A 19,445-nucleotide genomic window follows, 5' to 3' on the forward strand; every position below is an offset into this window, starting at 1 on the left:
ACTGACCTTAAGGTTCACAGCCCGATTCGTAACCACTACGCTACCAGAGCTCTTGTTAAATGCAGGTTCTGACTCATAGTGATCCTGTATAGGGGTTCTGATGAACAGTTGGTGGGTTTGAACTGCCAACCTTGTGGTTCTGTAGTCCAGTGCTGATCCTACAGTGCTACACATCTCAGATGGGGCGCAACGATTTGCATTTCTAGAAAATTCACAGGTGTTATGGGTGCTGATGCTGATTTGGAGACTGTACATTAAAAGGTCCCAAGGCATCCACTGCACAGAATTCATTACGTTTTCTCACTAGCTATGTACCATCCTGTAATAAATTGAGAAAAGAATAAATCAAAAATTCTGTTTTGTGATTCAGAGAACAAACTATTATTGAGAGAGACTGAGTAGAAAAAAGAAGGGGATGGTATTTGAAAGAACACATCCAAAGTTCTTAAAGTATGAGTGTTCAATTTGTTATGAAGTTGTTTGTTGCCAAGTGTTACTCAGTCAGTTTAAACTCCTATCATCTCTGTAAAGAGTTTCCAAGGAGTGGCTAGTGGATTTCAACCACCAACCCTGTGGTTAGCAGTTCTGTGCTTATCCTACAGTGGCACCACATTGCTGTTGTTACACAGTTACTGTGATGGTTCAAACTCACAGTGACCCTACATGGGGTATTCAAGAAGTGGCTGGTGGTTTTGTGGCGGTTCGAACACTGACCTTGTGATTAGCAGCCCCAATAGGACTGTCAAGAATTAGGAATTTTGGCAAATCTTCTTACTTGTCTTCTTCTGGCACTATGAATAAGAGAGAAGATAGTTCTGGATGAAGATAAATAAGTAGTTTGCATCAGGCAAATTGATAGCACAAGGCCTCTTTGAAGTGTTCAGGAACCAACATTTCGGTTTGAGGACTAAAGGGCACCTGACAAAAGCCATGGCATTTTTAGTAGCCTCATGTGCATCTGAAAGTTGGACAGTGAATAAGGAAGAACTGATTCATTTGACTTATGGTGTTGGAGATGAATATTAAAAGTATCGAACACTACCAGAAAAACAAACAAATCTGTGTTAGAAAAAGAACAGTCAGAATGTTTCTTGGAAGCCAGGATGGCAAGACGGTGGACTTGCTGACAGGAAGGACCAATCAGGACATCATGCTTGCTAAAGTGGAGGGTCAGCAAAAAAGAGGAAGACCCCCCAACCAGATGGATTGGCACTGTGGCAGAAGCAACAGGCTCAAGAGTAACAAAGACTCTGAGCTGGGCGCAGGTCTGGACATCATTTCGTTCTGTTGTGCATAAGTTTTCTAAGAGTCAAACTGATTTTGAACAGGAAAAGGTCACTGCCCTCTCTAGCCCAGGAGGCAAGCAAAAACGCTAATCAGGTCACCACAAGAGACCAATTCCCCTGGTTTCCCCCCTGCCCTCAAACAGGTATGCAGCCTGGCCCCTCCCTGGTCTCTGGCCCCATATAGGCCTGTATTGCCTTCCATTCAGGGCTCAGAATCTGGAGAAATTAGCTCCTCTGAATCAGCCGGCTTAATAAAATCTGAAACTCTGCTTCACTTCTCCGAGTGGCCTTGGTTTCTTTGACCACGAATCTAAAACTGCTGTAACAATTTGACAGTACCTTGTTTTGTGGCTTTGTAGGTTAATGTATTGCACTGCTAATTCACTTTGAACCACAAGGCTGGCTTGCCACTCACCAGCTGCACCTTGGAAACCCTATACAGGGTCCTATGAGATGAAACAACAACTTATTTATAACACAGTGGAAAAGTAATTAAACCTTCCTCATCAAATTAGGGAAATCATGAGAATTTGCTCCTCACAATTACAAGGCTAAAAGAACATGAGGAATGAAATTGTATATTGTTTTTTGTTTGTTTCTTTTGACTTCTTTACAAAATCGAGATAGTCTGTTTTCCTTTATAATTTCTTAAGCATAAGAAATCACTGTCTGAACTTCAACCAATGTGTTCCTTTTTCATCACCATGCCACCTTCTGAAATTATAAAATATATTAAAGTACTGAGATTTAAGTTATAGTACTGGAATGTGACTGCCAGTAATTTATATTTAAAGTTCATAGTTTTTGTGTTGTTGTTGTTTTGTTTTGTTTTTCAGTTTAATCATTCAGAGAATTCATAGACTGGTAATTGTGCAATTATCCAACCATTCAACATTTCACCCAAAAAAATGGAAAAGGTAGATGTGATCCATAATGACAAGTGCATTAAAAAAGATAAACATATAAATAACTAATTGATTACAATTGTAATACTTTATATTTTAGAAACAAAAGCAAGCAAACTGCAAGAATAAAAATCTCTTAACAGGAACTGAAACTAGAGCAGCTGACACTGCCTAAAGGCTGGGGTTAGAGGTCAGTCAAGGCTTCTTTGAAGAAATGACCTGTAAGCCCATACCTGGGGGATGAGGAAGCAAAAGCCAGGGTAAGAGCAGTTTCCTGACTTGAGCCTTTGACCTGAGGCAGGAAAAGTTGAGGCCAGAGAGATAAGAAAGAATGATCAGGAATGATATTGAGATCTGTAAGTCAAATCACTCAGGCAGCATTCATTGTAAGGTAATAAGCAAGCCACAGACAAGATCTGATTTGCATTTTTAAGGGATCATTGTTGCTACTATATGCAAAGTGCACTGGAGAGGGAGAGGCTGCATTCCCATAAGGCATGAAGTAATTTAAAATCCCCACTCTTCATCTTTCTAAAAACAATAACCTTGTTAAGTTTTATCATTTCATGATATCCAATGCTACGGTTATAGTTGTGCCTTTTACAATGTACATTAATTACTTGGCTCTGCATTTCAGAAGAAAAGAATTCATTTTAGGCGAACTCTGTTTCCAGAAAAAAATAAATATAAAAGAAATTAATAACTCAACCTTTGTAGCGCACACAAAAAATCCTTTGTTTTAAAAACATTACTACACATTGTCTTAGACAATATATTCTCTTGATGAGTTTGAATATGTACATTCCTTAGTAGGAGAATAAATAAGGGAGAAACTAATTTGTTACAGAGTTTTCTTTTTTGGGGGTGGGGTTGGAGAGAAGAATAATTAATGAAACTCTCATGCTTTTGAAAGTGAAACATATCAATCATTTCAGAGAGTTACCACCCTGTTCACATCTCTAATCCCGGGTTATATACTTTCAGAGAATAACCAGGTGGGCAGAATTCAGAGACTGGGCAGTGCCCTTCTCTGTGAAAATCAACAGTCATCAACATTTTCAAGCCTGAGTGCCTCATAAAGAGAGGAGCTTCAAAAAAAAAAAAAAAAAAATGTGGACAATGCAAAGAAAAGATAATTAAGTTTCCCAACAAAGTTTCAAAATCCCCTGGTACTTTAAAGCCAGGAAGAGTAGGAAACCCTGCTAATTCCCTGTCAAATCACCCATCTTGTACTTTGCATATATGTCTACTGCTCTGCTGTGTGTAAGCAGTAGTGGGGAATAAAAATAATTTTAAGACATGGGCCTTGACCTCAAGGAAGTAAAATTAGAGATCAGTTGGCATTTATAATACAAATTTTTATCTTTCAAGGTGGGCTAATGGAGCTTGGTTTGGAATGGTTTTTCATGTCACCATGGATTCCTTGTAGGTGTACAACCTATAACCAATGAGCTAACTAGAATAAGCACGAAACCTTGAGGTTGGTTTGGACTGTAAGGTTGGCAGTTCAAACTCACCAGCTGCTCCTTGGAAACCCTATATAGGGTAGCTAAGATTCAGAATTGACTGGACAGCACCTAACAACAACTTCAGATGTGGTACATAACATCATTCCATTCATCCATGTCAAGTTAGCTGGAGACACGCATACACGTTCCACTTCATGGACACAAGACTTTCGCTTTGCTTCCTTCGTATGGAGCAGTTTCTCTCTGTCTGGGATTCTTTCAGTTTTGTTTTTCATGAAAACACAGCAGGTACAACCATTGAAACTTCATTCCTCCCTGCAATCCTCATTTGTAAACATTCCTTTAAAGTTAAAATGAAAAGTAGTCTTCCTTTCCCAACAATGGAAGAAGAACAATTTATTATTTTCCTGTTCTGAATAAAACACCAAAAACACACAGACAGCGTCTCTTAAATGCAAATACCCCCCTTGACCTTCCCTTATATTTCTTGGTTCCTTGGGACTTCCCAATCATCCAGGTTTCTCTAAATCTGTCTTCTCTTCTTTTTGCTGAGAAGTTCTACCATCTCTCTAAACATTTGAATACTTTGTTCACCACCTGGACTCTTTTGCTTTGAGGTTCTGGGCATTTACTAGTCTTAGTAGAATTTGGCTGCATCTGATTTTGTTGATCTACAGACAAAGAGAGGCTTACAAACTGAGTATGCATATCATTATGACTCATGACACATAAACATTCTATGTACATATTTTAGCAAGCACACTGTATTTATAATTACATTGGAATTCTCTGGCTCCAAGCAAAGAATCAATGAGAGATGCTCTGATAAGGCTTCATTTTTTTTCTTTTCTGCATATTCTATCACTTTGGGCCCTATTACTGGAAACAAATGGAATGAAAATGGAACAAAGGGGACAGAATATAGACAGAGCTAATGGTTTACCTGGCAAAGCCAACTCCTCTGCTGACTCCATTAGCGTCTCTTAGTATTCTTGTGGAAATCACATGTCCGAAGGGTTTCAGCATATTCTCAAGTTCTTGCTCATCCATAGAAATGGGAAGATTTGAGATGTACAGGTTTGTTGGGTCTTGCTCTTGTTGCTAAGGGAATGAAAAAAAAAAATGCAGTGAGTTTGGAATATTTCAAAATTTATTTCACAGACAGATACATTTTTGTTCAAGCTGCAATCTAGGGTCCATTTTCATACTCTCAAAAGCGCCTTCCCTAGGGGCATGACTTTGACTGAGTTTTCTTTTAGCTGGGGATTTCTCAAAGACCATCTTCCATGTAAGCCACACCCTCTGTCTAACAGTCCCTGACAATGATTAATAAACATGTTCCAAATGAACTAAGGTAAACATGTATATTCTTCACAATAAAAATGTATATTAAGCAAGATCTTAAATATCATTTCACATTACAAGTCAATTTTGATATGTGATTAAATTACATGATTTTTAACACTTCTAAACATTCAGATGGACTTCTGTTATGATGCTGTAGGATATGCACTGGATTTGTGAACCACAAAGTCAGCAGTTCAAACCTACCAGCTGCTCCTGAGAAACCCTATGTAGGGCTACTGTGAGTAGGAACCAATTCTATGGCACTTAACAACAACAAAATATTCACACAGGTTATATTATCTTTTATTAACCACTGAGATTAATAAAATCTATAATTAGCTTTATTTTTCAAACATAATTTTGTTTCAATGCTTATTTTCTATCAACATGAAAAGTATTAAAATAAGTTGGTTTTCAACCTGAAACAGACAACTACTGCTTTTGTATAGGGGAAATATATAAAGTAGAAACAATACAGTGGAAACCAATTTATCTTTTTCTTGCTCATACACACATCCACATATACTACTGTGGCATGATTCAGTAAGAAAGCAGACATAATATTATCCTTCCTAAATAATTATAATCTTGTTTACTGGCTCAGATAGTGAAAATAATATAAAAAAAGAAATTTCAGATACATAATACGGAAAAAATGTACATACTTGAGTTGCTTTTTTATTGTGAAAAACAAAAAACAAAACAACTTATTGTGAGCTGAGTGAAGGTATACAGAATGGATCATTAGTTTTACAACCAATAGATCATACACCCCAATAGGTCACATACCCCACCTCATCTTAATGACTGTGATCTCCTGCATGTAACAAGTTACCCCACTTCCTCCCTATAGTTCCTGGTTCCATTCAACCATCCTTCCCAACCCCTCTGAAACCTATACAGTTCTTAACCTTCACATTATATCACCAGTGTGGTACTGCAGATGAATGCACTGGACTGCAACACTGGTTTGAACTGCAAGGTTAGCAGTTCAAGCTCACCAGCTGCTCTACGGATACCCTTTACAGGGTTGCTGTGGGTTGGAACTAACTTAGTGGCAGTTAATAACAGCAACAACATAGCACTCCACTATCCATACTTTAATTTTAATCTTCACATCATCACTTGAAAGGTAGCTTAGTAAATATTATTACACTTACCGGATAATGAGGAAACACAGGCATGACAGATTCAACATCTTGTACAAGAACAATCTAATAATAAGTGATAGGGCTAGAATTTGATTTAGCAATACAGTTTCTTATTGTCTAGTTAGGTATATATTCCACCAGCCCAGTTCCTCCCAAGCTTAATCATTTTCTACCAATTTAGAAATTCTTCCCAGCAAGGCTCTGTTATTTACTAAATAAGGTCTTTTTAAATTGGCATGCCTTTGGGAGTTCCATAAATCCATTAAAAAGAAAACACCAAGTCGCCACCCTAACTAAAAAGTTAGTGCTGGTTGTCATAAACAGAAGATGACTGTAGAAATAGTGAACAAATCAACATTTTAAAATTATAGCTTGTTGTTGTTGTTGTTAAGTGCCATCGAGTCGGTTCCGACCCATAGCGACCCTGTACAGGGTTTCCGAGGGTGTAAATCTTTATGGGAGTAAAAAGCCTCATCTTTCTCCTGCGGAGCAGCTGGTAGTTTCGAACCACTGACTTTAAGGTTTGCAGCCCGATTTGTAATTCTTATTTTTATGCTTTAAAAAAAATTTTTTTCAGAGGGCAATAAGTCATTTGGCTGACATTCTCTTTTTAACAAGGGTGATTTGCAATTGAGAGGGGTGTTAAAAGTACACTAGCACCACACCACACTGAATTAGAATAAATGAGGAATGAAAGATAATTGAGAAAGCAATAATTTTCTTATGTTCTAACTGCCAGATCCTATACACCTGGATTGGAATCCTGGTGTGGCACTACTAGTTAATGCACTGGACTACAAAAGTCAGTTTGATCCACAAGGTCAGCAGTTTAAGCTCACCAGCTGCTCCTCGGGAACTCTGTACAGGGTTGCCGTGGGTCAGAACCAACTCGATGGCACTTAAAAACAACAACAACATTCTCCTGGGTCTACTCAGGCTCCGTAATAGATAAGTCTCACAGCTTGCCAAAATCCTGAACTTACCAATGAGTGAGCCAAACCATACATTGTTAGGTGCCAATGAGTCAGCACAAAAGAATGAAACACTGCCTGGTTCTGCCTCATCTTCACAATTGTTGTTATACTTTAACTACTGTGACAGTCAATGTGTTAAAATCTGTATCATTGAGGGTCTTCCTCTTTTTTGTTGATCCTCTACTCTATCAAGCAGGGTGGTGTCTTTCTCCAGGGACTGGCCCCTCCAAACAACATAACCAAAGCTCATGAGATGAAATCTCCCTTTACTTACTTCTAAAGAGTATACTTTTTCCTAAATAATTTTGCTTGTTCTTCTGGCAGTTGATGGTATATTCAATATTCTTCACCAACATCATAATTCAAAGACATCAATTCTTTCGGGCTTCCTTATTCATTATCTAGTTTACTCACGCATATGTTTTTGTGGTTGTTAAGCGTCCATGAGTCTGTTGCAACTCATAGTGGCCCTTTGTAGGTTTTCAGAGTAACTGCTGGTAGATTTGAACCATTGACCTTGTGATTACCAGTTCAGTGCTTAATCCTACCGTGCTGCACCAGGACTACCTGAGGCTACTGAAATTACTCCAGCTCACATCAACACAACTTAGTCCTCACAGTGACATCTTTGTTCTTTAATTCTTTAAAGAAACCTTTTGCAGATTTGCCCAATGTAATAATGCATCATTTGTTTCCTTGACTGCTGCTTCCATGACATTAATGATAGATCTAAGTGAAACAGAATCCTTGGCAATGTCAATTTCCTCCCCAATTTTCATGATATTGCTTAATGGTCCAGTTGTGAGGAGTTTTGTTTACTTTGTGTCAAGGTGTAATCCACACTAAAGGCTGTAGTCTTTGATCATCAGTAAGTTCTTCATTCCTCTTCACTTTCAGCAAACAAGTTTGTGTTATTTGAAGATCACAGGCTGTTAATGATTCTTCCCCCAATCCTGATGCCATGCTGTTCAAATAGTACAGTTTCTTGGATTATTTGCTCAGCATACAGTTTGAATAAATACGGTGAAAGAATATACCCTGGCACATACCTTTTCTGATTCTAAAACAGGCACTATAACCTGGTACTATTTGAGCTCTGCCTCTTGGTTTATGTATAGGTTTCACATGAGACACAGTCCTGTAAATGGTTTAGAAATGTCCAGCATTCTGAAACCCTCCACCCTCAATCAAGCTAAAAAAACACATGTAACCTCCCACATGACCCTGGGTATTGTACAGATCTGATAATTTTCTCTGGGCAGCTGAACACTAGATTATATTACTTCAGTTCCATTTCTAAATTCACTAAGAAAAGAATGCATAGAAGTTTCTCAAAATGATATACAATAACCACACAAAGCTTGGTACAAAAGGGATTGCCTAGTAACTTATTTTTTATATCCAAATCTAAATTTAAACAGCAAAGGTTTGTTTTCCCAATGACAAGATAGCATTGGATGGTATTACTCCTTAATTTATGTTTGCAGAGAAAATACAGGGTTTGGTAGTGTTATTAAGTAATTCTATTCTTGGGTTTACAGAATCATTCTTGATTGTATTTGTAGCTTTGAAAAGAGAATATAACTTTGGTATAGGATAAACTGAAAAATAGTATTTGTATTCTTATTTTCAATTATATTTAATTATCAGGTTTACATAAGTAGATTGTAGTGACCCTGTATAGGGTTTTGAGGAACAGCTGGTGGGTTTGAACTGCTGACCTTGTGGATCGAATTTCAGCTCTGATCCTAAAGCAACACACCAGCAACCAATGTAAATAGATGGTCACTTTCAAAAGGTTCGCTGACACTAAGAGCTTTTTATCCTTTCAACATTTCAGAAAAATCTCATATGACAACTTCAATCAAAAAGACCTTTTTTAAAATAAAAAAAATATATATTTAACTTAAATATTCATGAACACCTAGCTCCAAAATAGACCTAAGGAAGAATCCTGTCCAATTTGATTATTGAATCGTTGAAAATACAGTTGCTGTAGGATTAGTGATGATGTGACCAGGGATACCTGAATAATTAAAGGCCAGTGATGGAACCCATGTGCTTTTATATTGGGTCCAGTATTTTTTCAAATCATGACACTGTCTTCTTAAAATCCAACAACTGGTATGCAACAGGTTGTGGTTTAAAGGAATATTTGTACTGACAGCAATACATAAACTGAATTCCTTCTTCTATTAACTTCTGCCTATTCATTAAATAGCTTTAGCTAAACACTTGTTATTGCCATCAAATCAGTTCCACCTCATAGACCCTGGAAAGGGTTTCCAAGGAGCAGCTGGTGGCCTTGAAATATTAACCTTGCATTTTACTAGTCCAATTTTTGCCCTATGGCACCACACTAGGACTCCATGACAGACTGCAAATTAAAAATGGTCTGTCTTAAGGGAAAAAAAGAGACCCCCTCTTCTTCAAATGTATGAATTATGTTGTAGTTAAGTGCCATCGTCGAATTAGTTCTGACTCACAGTAATTCTGTATAGGGATTCCAAGGAGTGGCTGGTGAGCTTGAGCCACTGACCTTACCATTCAAACTGACCTTGAAGTGCAGGGCATTAACCCTTAGCTTCACTATTAAGTCTTAAATAAGAGTAAAACAAGACAAAGACAAATATAGATCACCTGGACGAGGGAAATCTTAGACACAATGATGAGTTTCCAAAGCAATATTTCCATGTGCTGACCTTTTATGGGGCACAGAGAACAAAGGAATTGCCTCTCACAAACATGCCTGATGTCAGCAGCCTGGTATGATATATAAATATTATGTCGTTGCTGTTGTTGTTGAGTTAGATCGAACCCACACTGACCCTATGCACAAGAGAACGAAACACTGCCCACTCCTGTGCCAGCCTCACAATTGCAGGTGACACTATGCCAGTCCATCTGATTGGGGGTCAGCAATATTGTCTTGTAGTCTATGTAATTTACACTTGCAGTCATTTTTGAATTATCTTTAGAAAAATTTTACTTGCATGTGATGTTAATTATATTGTCTGATGACTTCCACAATCCATTGGGTCACCTCTCTTTGGAATGGGCAAAAATATGGATCCTTCCAATCAGTTGGCTAGTTAGCTACCTTCCAAATTTCTTGGTATAGATGAATGAGCACCTCCACTGCTATATCAGATTGTTGAAAGATTTCAATTTGCTTTCCTTCAGTTCCAGGAGTCAGGTTCTTTATTAGTGCCTTCAGCGCAGTTCGGACTTCCTTCACCACCAATGGATTTTGGTTAGTCTGCCTCTTGAAATTGCGGAATGTTGACCATTTCTTTTTGGTACAGTGACTCTGCATTCCTTGTATCTTCTTTTGATGTTTTCTGCACCATCCAATTCTTTGCCCATTGAATCCATCAATAACGCAGGTCCAGGATTGAATATTTTATTCAGTTCTTTAAGCTTGAGAAATGCTGAGCATGTTCTTCCCTTAAGGTTCTTTAATTCCAGGTCTTTGTACATCTCAATATAATACTTAATTTTGTCTTCTCGAACAGCCCTTTGAAATTTTCTGTTCAGCTCTTTTACCTCCTCGTTTCTTCTATTTGCTTTAGCTTCTCTACACTGTAGAGGAAATTTCAGAGTTTCTTTTGACATCCATTTTGGTCTTTTCTTTCTTTACTGTGTTGTTGTGTGTGTGTGTGTTTTAATGACCTTTGCTTTCTTCCTGTATGATGTTTTTGATGTCATCCTACAACTCTTCTGGTCTCCTGGCTATAGTGTCTAATGCATCAAATCTGTTCTTCAGGTGATGTCTAAATTGAGGTGAGATATGTTCAATGCATATTTTGATCTCTTGGACTTCTTTTAATTTTCTTTAGCTTTAGCTTGAACTTGTAATAAGAGCAATCCACAATCTTGGCCTTGTTTTGGCTGATGATACGGAGCTTTTCTACTGTCTCTTTCCACATATGTAGTCAATTTGATTTCTGTGTATTCCATGTGCTGGGGTCCATGCCTTTTGCTGTAGTTGTTGTTAGGTACCGTCCAGTTGGTCCTGACCTACAGCGACCCCCATGCACAACAAAACAAAACACCGCCTCATCCTCTGCAACTCTCACAACCATTGTTAAAGTTGAACGAACTGCTTCTACCACTGTACCAATCTATCACATTGGATGTATACATTTTTTTCGCTGACCCTCCACTTTATCATGCATGATATCCTTCTAATGGGACTGGTCCCTCCTGATAGTGTGTCCAAAGTATAAGAGATGAAGACTTACCATCCTGGCTTCTAAGGAATACTTTGGCTGTACTTTTTCCAACACAGATATTTTAGTTCTTCTGGCAGTCCATGGTAATTCATCTCTAACATCATAACTCAAATATATAGATTCTTCTATGATCTTCCTTATTCATTAACTTTCACATGCATATTAGACTGTTGAAAATACCATGGACTGGGTCAAGCACACCTTAGTCCTCAAACTCACATCTTTGCTCATGAGCACTTTTAAAGAGGTCTTGTGCAACAGATTTGCTTAATGTTATACGTCGTTTGATTTCTGGATTGCTGCTTTCAAGAGTGTTGACAGTTGATCCAAGAAGAATGAAGTTCTTGACAACTTCAATCTTTTCTCCATTTATCATGATGTCATTTACTGGTCCAGTGGTAAGGATTTTTGTTTTCTTTACATTGAGGCTCAACTCATTTTGAAGTCTATGATATTTGATCTTCAGTAGTAAGTATTTTAACTCCTCTTCCCATTCAACAAGCAAGGTTGTATCTTCTGGATATTGTATGTTGTTAATGAGTCTTCCTCTGATCCTCATGCCACATTCTTCTTCATATAATCCAGTTACTCTTACTCTATTTGCTCAGCATACAAATTGAGTAAATATGGTGAAAGAATACAACCCTGGCACACACTATTCCTGATTTTAAACCCTGGAGTATCCCTTTGTTCTGCTTGAATGACTACCTTTGGTCTATGTACATGCTCCTCAGGAGCACAATAAAACTTTCTGGAATACTTATCCTTTGTAATGTTACTCATAGCTTTTATTGGTCTACCCAAGTCAAAAACCTTTGTGTAGTCAATATATCACAGGTAAACATCTTTCTGGTATTCTCTATTTTTAGGCAAGGTCCATCTGATATCAGCAATGATATCCCTTGTCCCATAGACTCATCTGAATCAGCTTGAACCTCTGGCAGTTCGGGCTGCTAACCTCAGCGTCAGCAGTTCAAAACTACCAGCTGTTCCACTGGAGAAAGATGAGACTTTCTGTTCCAGTAAATGTTTACAGCCTTGGAAACCCTGTACAGGGTCGCTATGAGTCAGAACCGACTCCACGGCACCTAACAACAACTGTTTTTGAATTATCTTTAGCAAAATTTTACTTAGATTTAATGTAAATGATACTGTCTGATGATTTTCAGATTCTGTTGGGTTACCTCTCTTTGGAATTGGCACAAATATGGATCCCTTCCAATCTGTTAGCCAGGTAGCTGTCTTCCAAATTTCTTGGCATAGATGAGTGAGTGCCTCCAGTTCTGCATCAGTTTACTGAAAGATTTCAATTTATATTCCACCAATTCTCAGAGTCTTGTTCTTTGTCAATGCCTTCAGTATACTTTGGACTTCTTCCATCAGTACCACTAGTTCTTGATGATATGCTACCTCTTGATAGGGTTAAACATTGACCATTTCTTTTTGGTACAGTGACTCTGGGTATTTCTTCCATCTTCTTTTGATACTTTCTGCATCATTCAATATATTGTCCATTGTTATTGTTACTGGTAAATGCCATCAAGTCAGTTTTGACACATGGCGACCCTGTATAGGGTTTCTGAGGAGCAGTAGGTGGGTTTGAACTGGTTACCTTGATGACACTTAACAATAAAATCAACAACCCCAGGTAACTTAAAAAACACTGCTCTAACATCTGTATTTAATATGATAATTGTTTCCTGTATGGAGTGGTATCTTTTCCTGAAATAAATGTATAATCAGATTGGTTATCAAATAATAAAGACTGTTAAGTTGTTATTGCAGTTAAGTGCCATTAAGCTGGTAATGGTTCATAGAGATCCTGTATAGGGTTTACAAGGAATGTCCTCATGTTTGAACATCCAACCTTGCAGTTATCAGTCCACTGCTTATTCTATAGCACCATTCCAGCCCATCCTATAGCATCTGTACTTTTTACCTCATAAACGATCAAAGGGAACAAGATGCTTCCTTAGATCCACTTTGGAGCTAACTATTCATAAATATTTAAGCTTAAAAGATTTTTTAAAAGGTCTTTTGGATTGAGGTTATCACAAGAGACTTTTTCTGGAATGTTGAATGGAAAAGAGCTCTTAGACTCATAGTATCAAGCTACAGACTCAGGGCTATGAGAGGAGTAACTAGCCCTAGTCTCCATTGTGCACAGAAGCACTGAATAAACACCCTGTGGCACAGAACATTTTTTACATGAAATTCACTGTCACCCTAAGTAAATACCCCATTTTGATCCCCATTTTTTTAAAAACTGTATAAGGATTTCTTGATTTATTATTTAGTTTTGCCAAGTGTTCATGAAAAGATTAGAAGTATCTCCTCCATTTTTAATGGGATTAGAAACCTACACTTTCACTCAAGAATATGCAAATAATTCCCCCTAAAATGACTTTCCCTTTCCCCAGGTTCCTTTTGTATGTATAAACTGCCAAACTAAAATACTTCCACCTATTTGCTTCTCAGGAGTCCTGGTGTGGTGCTATGGGTTAATGCACTGGACTGCAAAGTCGGTTTGAACCACAAGGTCAGTGGATCAAGCTACTAGTCACTCCTCGGAAACCCTATACAGGTTTGCTATGGGTTGGAACTGACTCGAAGGCACTTAACAACAACATTTGCTTTTTAAGGAGCCCTGTTATCAAAGTGGGTTATGTGCAAGGCTGCTAACTGCAAGGTCAGCAGTTTGAATCTATCAGCTGCTCCAAAGAAGAAAGATGAGGCTTTCTGTTCCCGTAAAGATTTATAGTCTTGGAAACTCTATTATACAGGATCTCTATAAGTCTGAACTGGTGCTACACAACCACCACCACCATTCGCTTTTTAGAAGTTTAAGACATCGTCCGAACACTTGAAGATAGCAAAGCAAATCAGTACATATGGAGAACAACATTGCACTCCTGGGCGAGATTAAAGGTTGAGTCTGGGTCTGGGTTACTTGGACATGCATTATGATTGTTATCTAAACAAGATTCTGAAAAAAGGCTATTAGTAGAGCACTATTTCAAAACAACAATCTGCTAATATTTTTTTATTTCAGAAAAATACATAAAAATATACAGGAAATAGTTTTTACATTAAATGGAAATGCTGCAACAGTGTTTCTCAAGTTGCCTGGGGTTAGGTTCTTTTTTTTTTTAATTTCCAATCTGTTATGGACTAATATTTTGTAAAATACAATAATAAAAATGAATGATCTGGAAATAAAATAAAAAAGATTTGCAATATACAAGCCCCAACTTTTTATTACTACATTCAACAGGCACACAGCTACAGTTTAGATTTGATGCTATGTTAATGTCAAATCGGTATGTAAGGTTTTAATGCTTATTCTAACTCCTATACCTGTTTCATTGCAGATAAGTAACCAGCAGCTTGTACACTAAACTTTAAGTATAACTGTTTTAAGAGGCTACATTCCTATTGTTTTCCCCAGTAACATAATTCTTCTTTTTTGTATTACCAAGTCCTTTTGTTAAAATCATAAAATCATGTAAAACCAATTCTATTATTATAGTCATCTTGCTGTCTTAAGATGAATCGTCCTGACTAGAGGTGACAAAACATCCAGAAAAAAACCTCAAGTGGTATAACAACTCTAAAACAAGCATGTGACTACAAATATTTAGAAACACATTGTGAGAGAAGTTCATATAGTATGAAGACAATATTATGATCTTACAAAGAGTGACATTTTATATTACTTAGAGTGCTTCCAGTTTATTTGATCGCATCTGGTCTTTTTAAATAATCTTATGAAGTGGTGGTTATTTATTGGTTATTTGCCGTGGAGTCGGTTTTGACTCATGGCGACCCTGTGTACGGTTTCCAAGTCTGTAAATCTTTACGGGAGTAGAAACCTTCATCTTTCTACCATGGAACGACTGGTAGTTTCGAACTACTGACCATGAGATAAGCAGCCTGACTTGTAACCACTATGCTACCAGAGCTCCTTAGGTTTGTTGTTAGGTGTTGTTGAGTCGATTCTGACCCATAGTGACCGTATATAGAGTTTTCGAGGATCAGCTGGTGAGCTTGAGCCACCGACCTTGCAGTTCAAATGACTTTACAGTCTGACGCATTAGCCCACAGCGCCACACCAGGACTCCAAAGCTCCTTAGGGAGAAGGCCTATTATTATCCCCATTCTACAGGAGAGAAAACTGGCTTTGACATCTTCCGAAGTCAAGATCACAACTAATAAGTAATCATCAGATTTTTGGATTCTTGATCCAGTCTTTTTTCTCCTATACTACAGTGATTTGGGAGATTACTTATAAAATATTGATATTCGATGGATCTCACCTGTAGAAAGGAAAAATCAATGGGAGACAATGGAGCAAGTGTTTTTTTAATGGAATAGTCTATTTTAAATGCTGAAGCACTTTAAAAACAAGTAATAATAAAATCTAAATGATTTCTCTAGCCTGATAACAGAAGCAAACAGAAGAAGGGAGTCAGTACCTCCCATATTAACAAGCTGCCGTAAAAGCACCAGGTATTTATGAGTGACTTTTTAAGTTAACTTTTTAGAACTATATTCTCTTGTTTCTGATGATATTATCACCATGTTCCGGCTCCTAGCTGCAGGGATTATAGCACCTTTGGATGAAAGTTAGAAGCTGCCTGCTGTTTCTGCTTCGGCTGTATTTGCTTCAGTATCATGTTGTTACTATTGTTGTTAGATACTGTTCAGTCAGTTTCAATTCATAGCAACCTTATGCACAACAGAATGAAACACAAATATTATTTGTGCCATACATTAATTATATCCTGTACCATCCTTACAATTGTTAAGTTTGAGCCCACTGCTGTTGCTGCCATGCCAATCCATCTTATTGGGGGTCTTCCTCTTTTTCACGGACCCTCTACTTTACCTAGCATGATGTCCTTTTCAGGGATGGGTTCCTCCTGATAATAAGTCCAAAGTATGAGAGATGAAGTCTCGTCATCCTGACTTCTAATGATCATTATGGCTATACTACTTCACATAGGAGCTCTGGTAGCATAGTGGTTGCGAATTGGGCTGTGAACCGCAAGGTCAGCAGCTGGAAACTACCAGCTGTTGCGCGGGAGAAAGATGAGGCATTCTGCTCCCGTAAAGATTTACAGCCTTGTAAACCCTGTACAGGGTCGCTATGAGTCGGAACCGATTCCACAGCACACAGCCACCACCACTGCAACACGCAAGTGTCAGTACAGTTTGGACAAGTCTGTATTGTTATGAAAAGATAAAAAAAAAAAAAAAAGTCCACTCTGGAAACTCTGTTATAGTAGGACCTCTGCATTTCTTGGTGACAAATGTCATTGTCTTTGATCAGATGAAGAGATACATGCAGCTTGGTGGTTCAAAGGTAGACTTCTCAATATTGAACAGGGAGAGAGAGCCCCGTTCAATTCTGGCCAATGCTTCTCAAATGCTGCCACCATCTGTTTATCACTGAAGACTTGTGTGTTGTTATGAAGCTGAACAGGTTTCAAAATAAATCAGAATAAAAAGAATGGTCCTTGAAATCTACCTCCAGTGAAAACCCTATGGAGTACAATGATCCAGTCCTACACAGATTGCTCATGAGTTCGCTGCAAGTCAATGGCAGCTAATAGAAAACAATGGCCCCAAGATAGGAGCTCTGGAAGTGTACACACAAGGTTACAACCAAAGGGAGAAGTATGAAAGGGCTGCCAAAATGTCAGCTTTCTACGTAGGTAACCTTTATTCTCTTTGCTAAATGGTAAAAGGGACTCCCTTATGTTTTCATATACCTTTATCTCCCATGAAAAAGACAGCTGGGAATCTCCCTTTTCCTAGATTTGTATGAAGCCTAGTGGTTCAACAGTTAAGTGCTTGGCTACTTACAGAAAGGTAGAAGTTCAAACCCACTCAGCAACTCTGCAGGGGAAATGACTTGGCAATCAATTCCCATCAAGATTGTTGTTGTTGTTAAGTGCCATCAAGTCATTTCCGAATCACATTCCAATTCTGTACAGGGTTTCTGAGGAGTGGCTGGTGAGTTTGAACCACAAACTTTGAGGTTCAATCTGACCTTGCAGTCCAGTGCTTATCCTACATACAGCTCCACACCAGGACTCATAAAGATAACAACCTAGAAAAACCTGCAGGCAGGTCTACTCTGCCTAGGTCACTCTGAGTCAAAAAATCTACTGTGTAGTGCTCAGCAAACACAACAAATTCTGTGTGGTGATGGAGTCTGAGGAGGGTGGTACCAGGTCTCCCTTGCAAGGCACCAATAAGAACAATTTCCCTAAGGAAAAAAAAAAACACAGTAAAAAAGCATTTGATTTTCACAAATGTGAGATAAACGACACAATGGCAATTGGAGTTCACATTCTCAAACTCAATTGGTGAGTTTAATTCTTGCAAAAAACTTTAGAATGCTGAATGTGAATATCACTGAGAGGGTCTGAACACCAATCATTTGTGTTCTTCTTAGGGCTGTTACCAGCATTAATTTCTAGATCGATTAATGAGAGAGGTGCAGTGAATGACTACATGCATCTCTTGAGTCATTATGACTGAATTTGAATTACCTGTGGTCCTGGGTCAGGTGGCCAAATTGGATTCCTGGCTTTCCTTGACTTCTCCCTCCACATGCACCTCATGAACTCGAGCTCAGTATCACCAGATATCAGCCCTGATGTGGTGGTTTCTCCTGTGAGAAAGTGCTAAATTAACATTTTACAATATTGAGAACTCTCTAGAGTTTGATTGTAATAGATAACTACATGACAAAAATGTATGGTTTTGCACTCAGCATCCTGATGGCCAAAAATGAGAACAAGAAACAAAACCATAGAGAACTACTCAATATTGTAAAGAAATCACATCACATTTTCTCAAAGTCTAAGTCACCACTTTTAAGGAGCTCTCTTGTATTGTCTATTTTATAAGAGGCAGCATGCTGTGAATTTGGAGACAAAGAAGTGTCACCTGATTTGTTGATAATGACCATGATCTTCCTTTGAATAACTATGGAATTATGGAAATGGTATGAATAGAGTTGCATTTACTATAGTAACAAAATCCACTGCACACGAGTCAATTCCAATACAGAACAACCCTATTGGACAGAAGAGAATTGTTCCCTAAGGTTTCCAAAGCTATAATTCTTTACAAAAGTAGATTATGACATCTTTCTCCCTCACAGTGGATGAAGGATCAAACCAATGCCTTTTCAGTAAGTAGCAGAGCACCTAGTCACTGTGCCTCAACTTCTATGTTTACTATTGTTAATGTTGTAATTAAGCCCTATTAACTTCAGCTCCTAGCAACCCTGTATATAGGGTCTCCAAGGAGAAGCTGGTGAGTTGGGACCACTTAAATTGCGGTTAGCAGTGCAGTGCTTATCTTACAGTGCCATACCAGGGCTACACATTTATTATTGTTGTTATTGTTAAGGTCCGTTCAGTCAATTACCACTCTTAGTGACCCTGTATAGGGCTGCTAAGGCTGTAACTTTGTGTAGGAGCAGAAAGCTTCATTATTCTCCTGGAGTTGACTATGTTGTTATTAAGTGCCATTGAGTCGGTTCCAATTCATAGTAACCCTGTATATGATTTCCAAGGGGTGACTTGTGAGTTTAAATCACCAACTTTGCAATTCAAACTGACCTTGCAGTCCAGTGCTTATCCTACAGCACCACACCAACACTCCAGTGTTTACTATAGAACCCTATTGAATACTTCAGGAACAAACATCCCAACAAATGTGAATATAGAAAAGATGTAATCCATTTTTGTGTCTTCTGCTAGCTGTGACGGCTTAGACTCTCTGAGGCTCAGAGTTATGTCTGGAAAACTCACACAAACATATTACTGAGATGCAAAACATGTTAACAACAGAAACTACTATTCAAGGATAACCTGTCTCATTGTATTCTGTGTAAATGACCCTGGTCCCAGAGCACAGCACAAATGGTGACTCATGGGGTTATGCAACAGAGTTCATACGGCAATCAGTATAGCCTATGAAACTAGAGCTGCCTGGTAAAATATGTTGTTGCTGTTAAGTGCCCTCAAGTTGGTTCTGACGCATAGCGACCCTGTATA

General features: G+C 38.2%; 1 protein-coding gene across 9 annotated transcripts in view; it reads right to left on the reverse strand.

Annotated features, from left to right (window-relative positions):
* The window catches only part of RBMS3 (RNA binding motif, single stranded interacting protein 3), a 1,190,010-nt gene that overhangs the window by 427,561 nt on the left and 743,004 nt on the right, over positions 1-19,445 (reverse strand). For all 9 annotated transcript variants that reach the window (XM_006851603.1, XM_006851596.1, XM_006851600.1 and 6 more), the window contains exon 5: positions 4,604-4,761. In XM_006851603.1, coding sequence (XP_006851665.1) covers positions 4,604-4,761 — 158 coding nt within the window. The remainder of the gene's footprint in view (positions 1-4,603; positions 4,762-19,445) is intronic.

Source organism: Chrysochloris asiatica, unplaced genomic scaffold (genome assembly GCF_000296735.1).
Source record: "Chrysochloris asiatica unplaced genomic scaffold, ChrAsi1.0 scaffold00030, whole genome shotgun sequence".
Taxonomy (NCBI): domain Eukaryota; kingdom Metazoa; phylum Chordata; class Mammalia; order Afrosoricida; family Chrysochloridae; genus Chrysochloris; species Chrysochloris asiatica.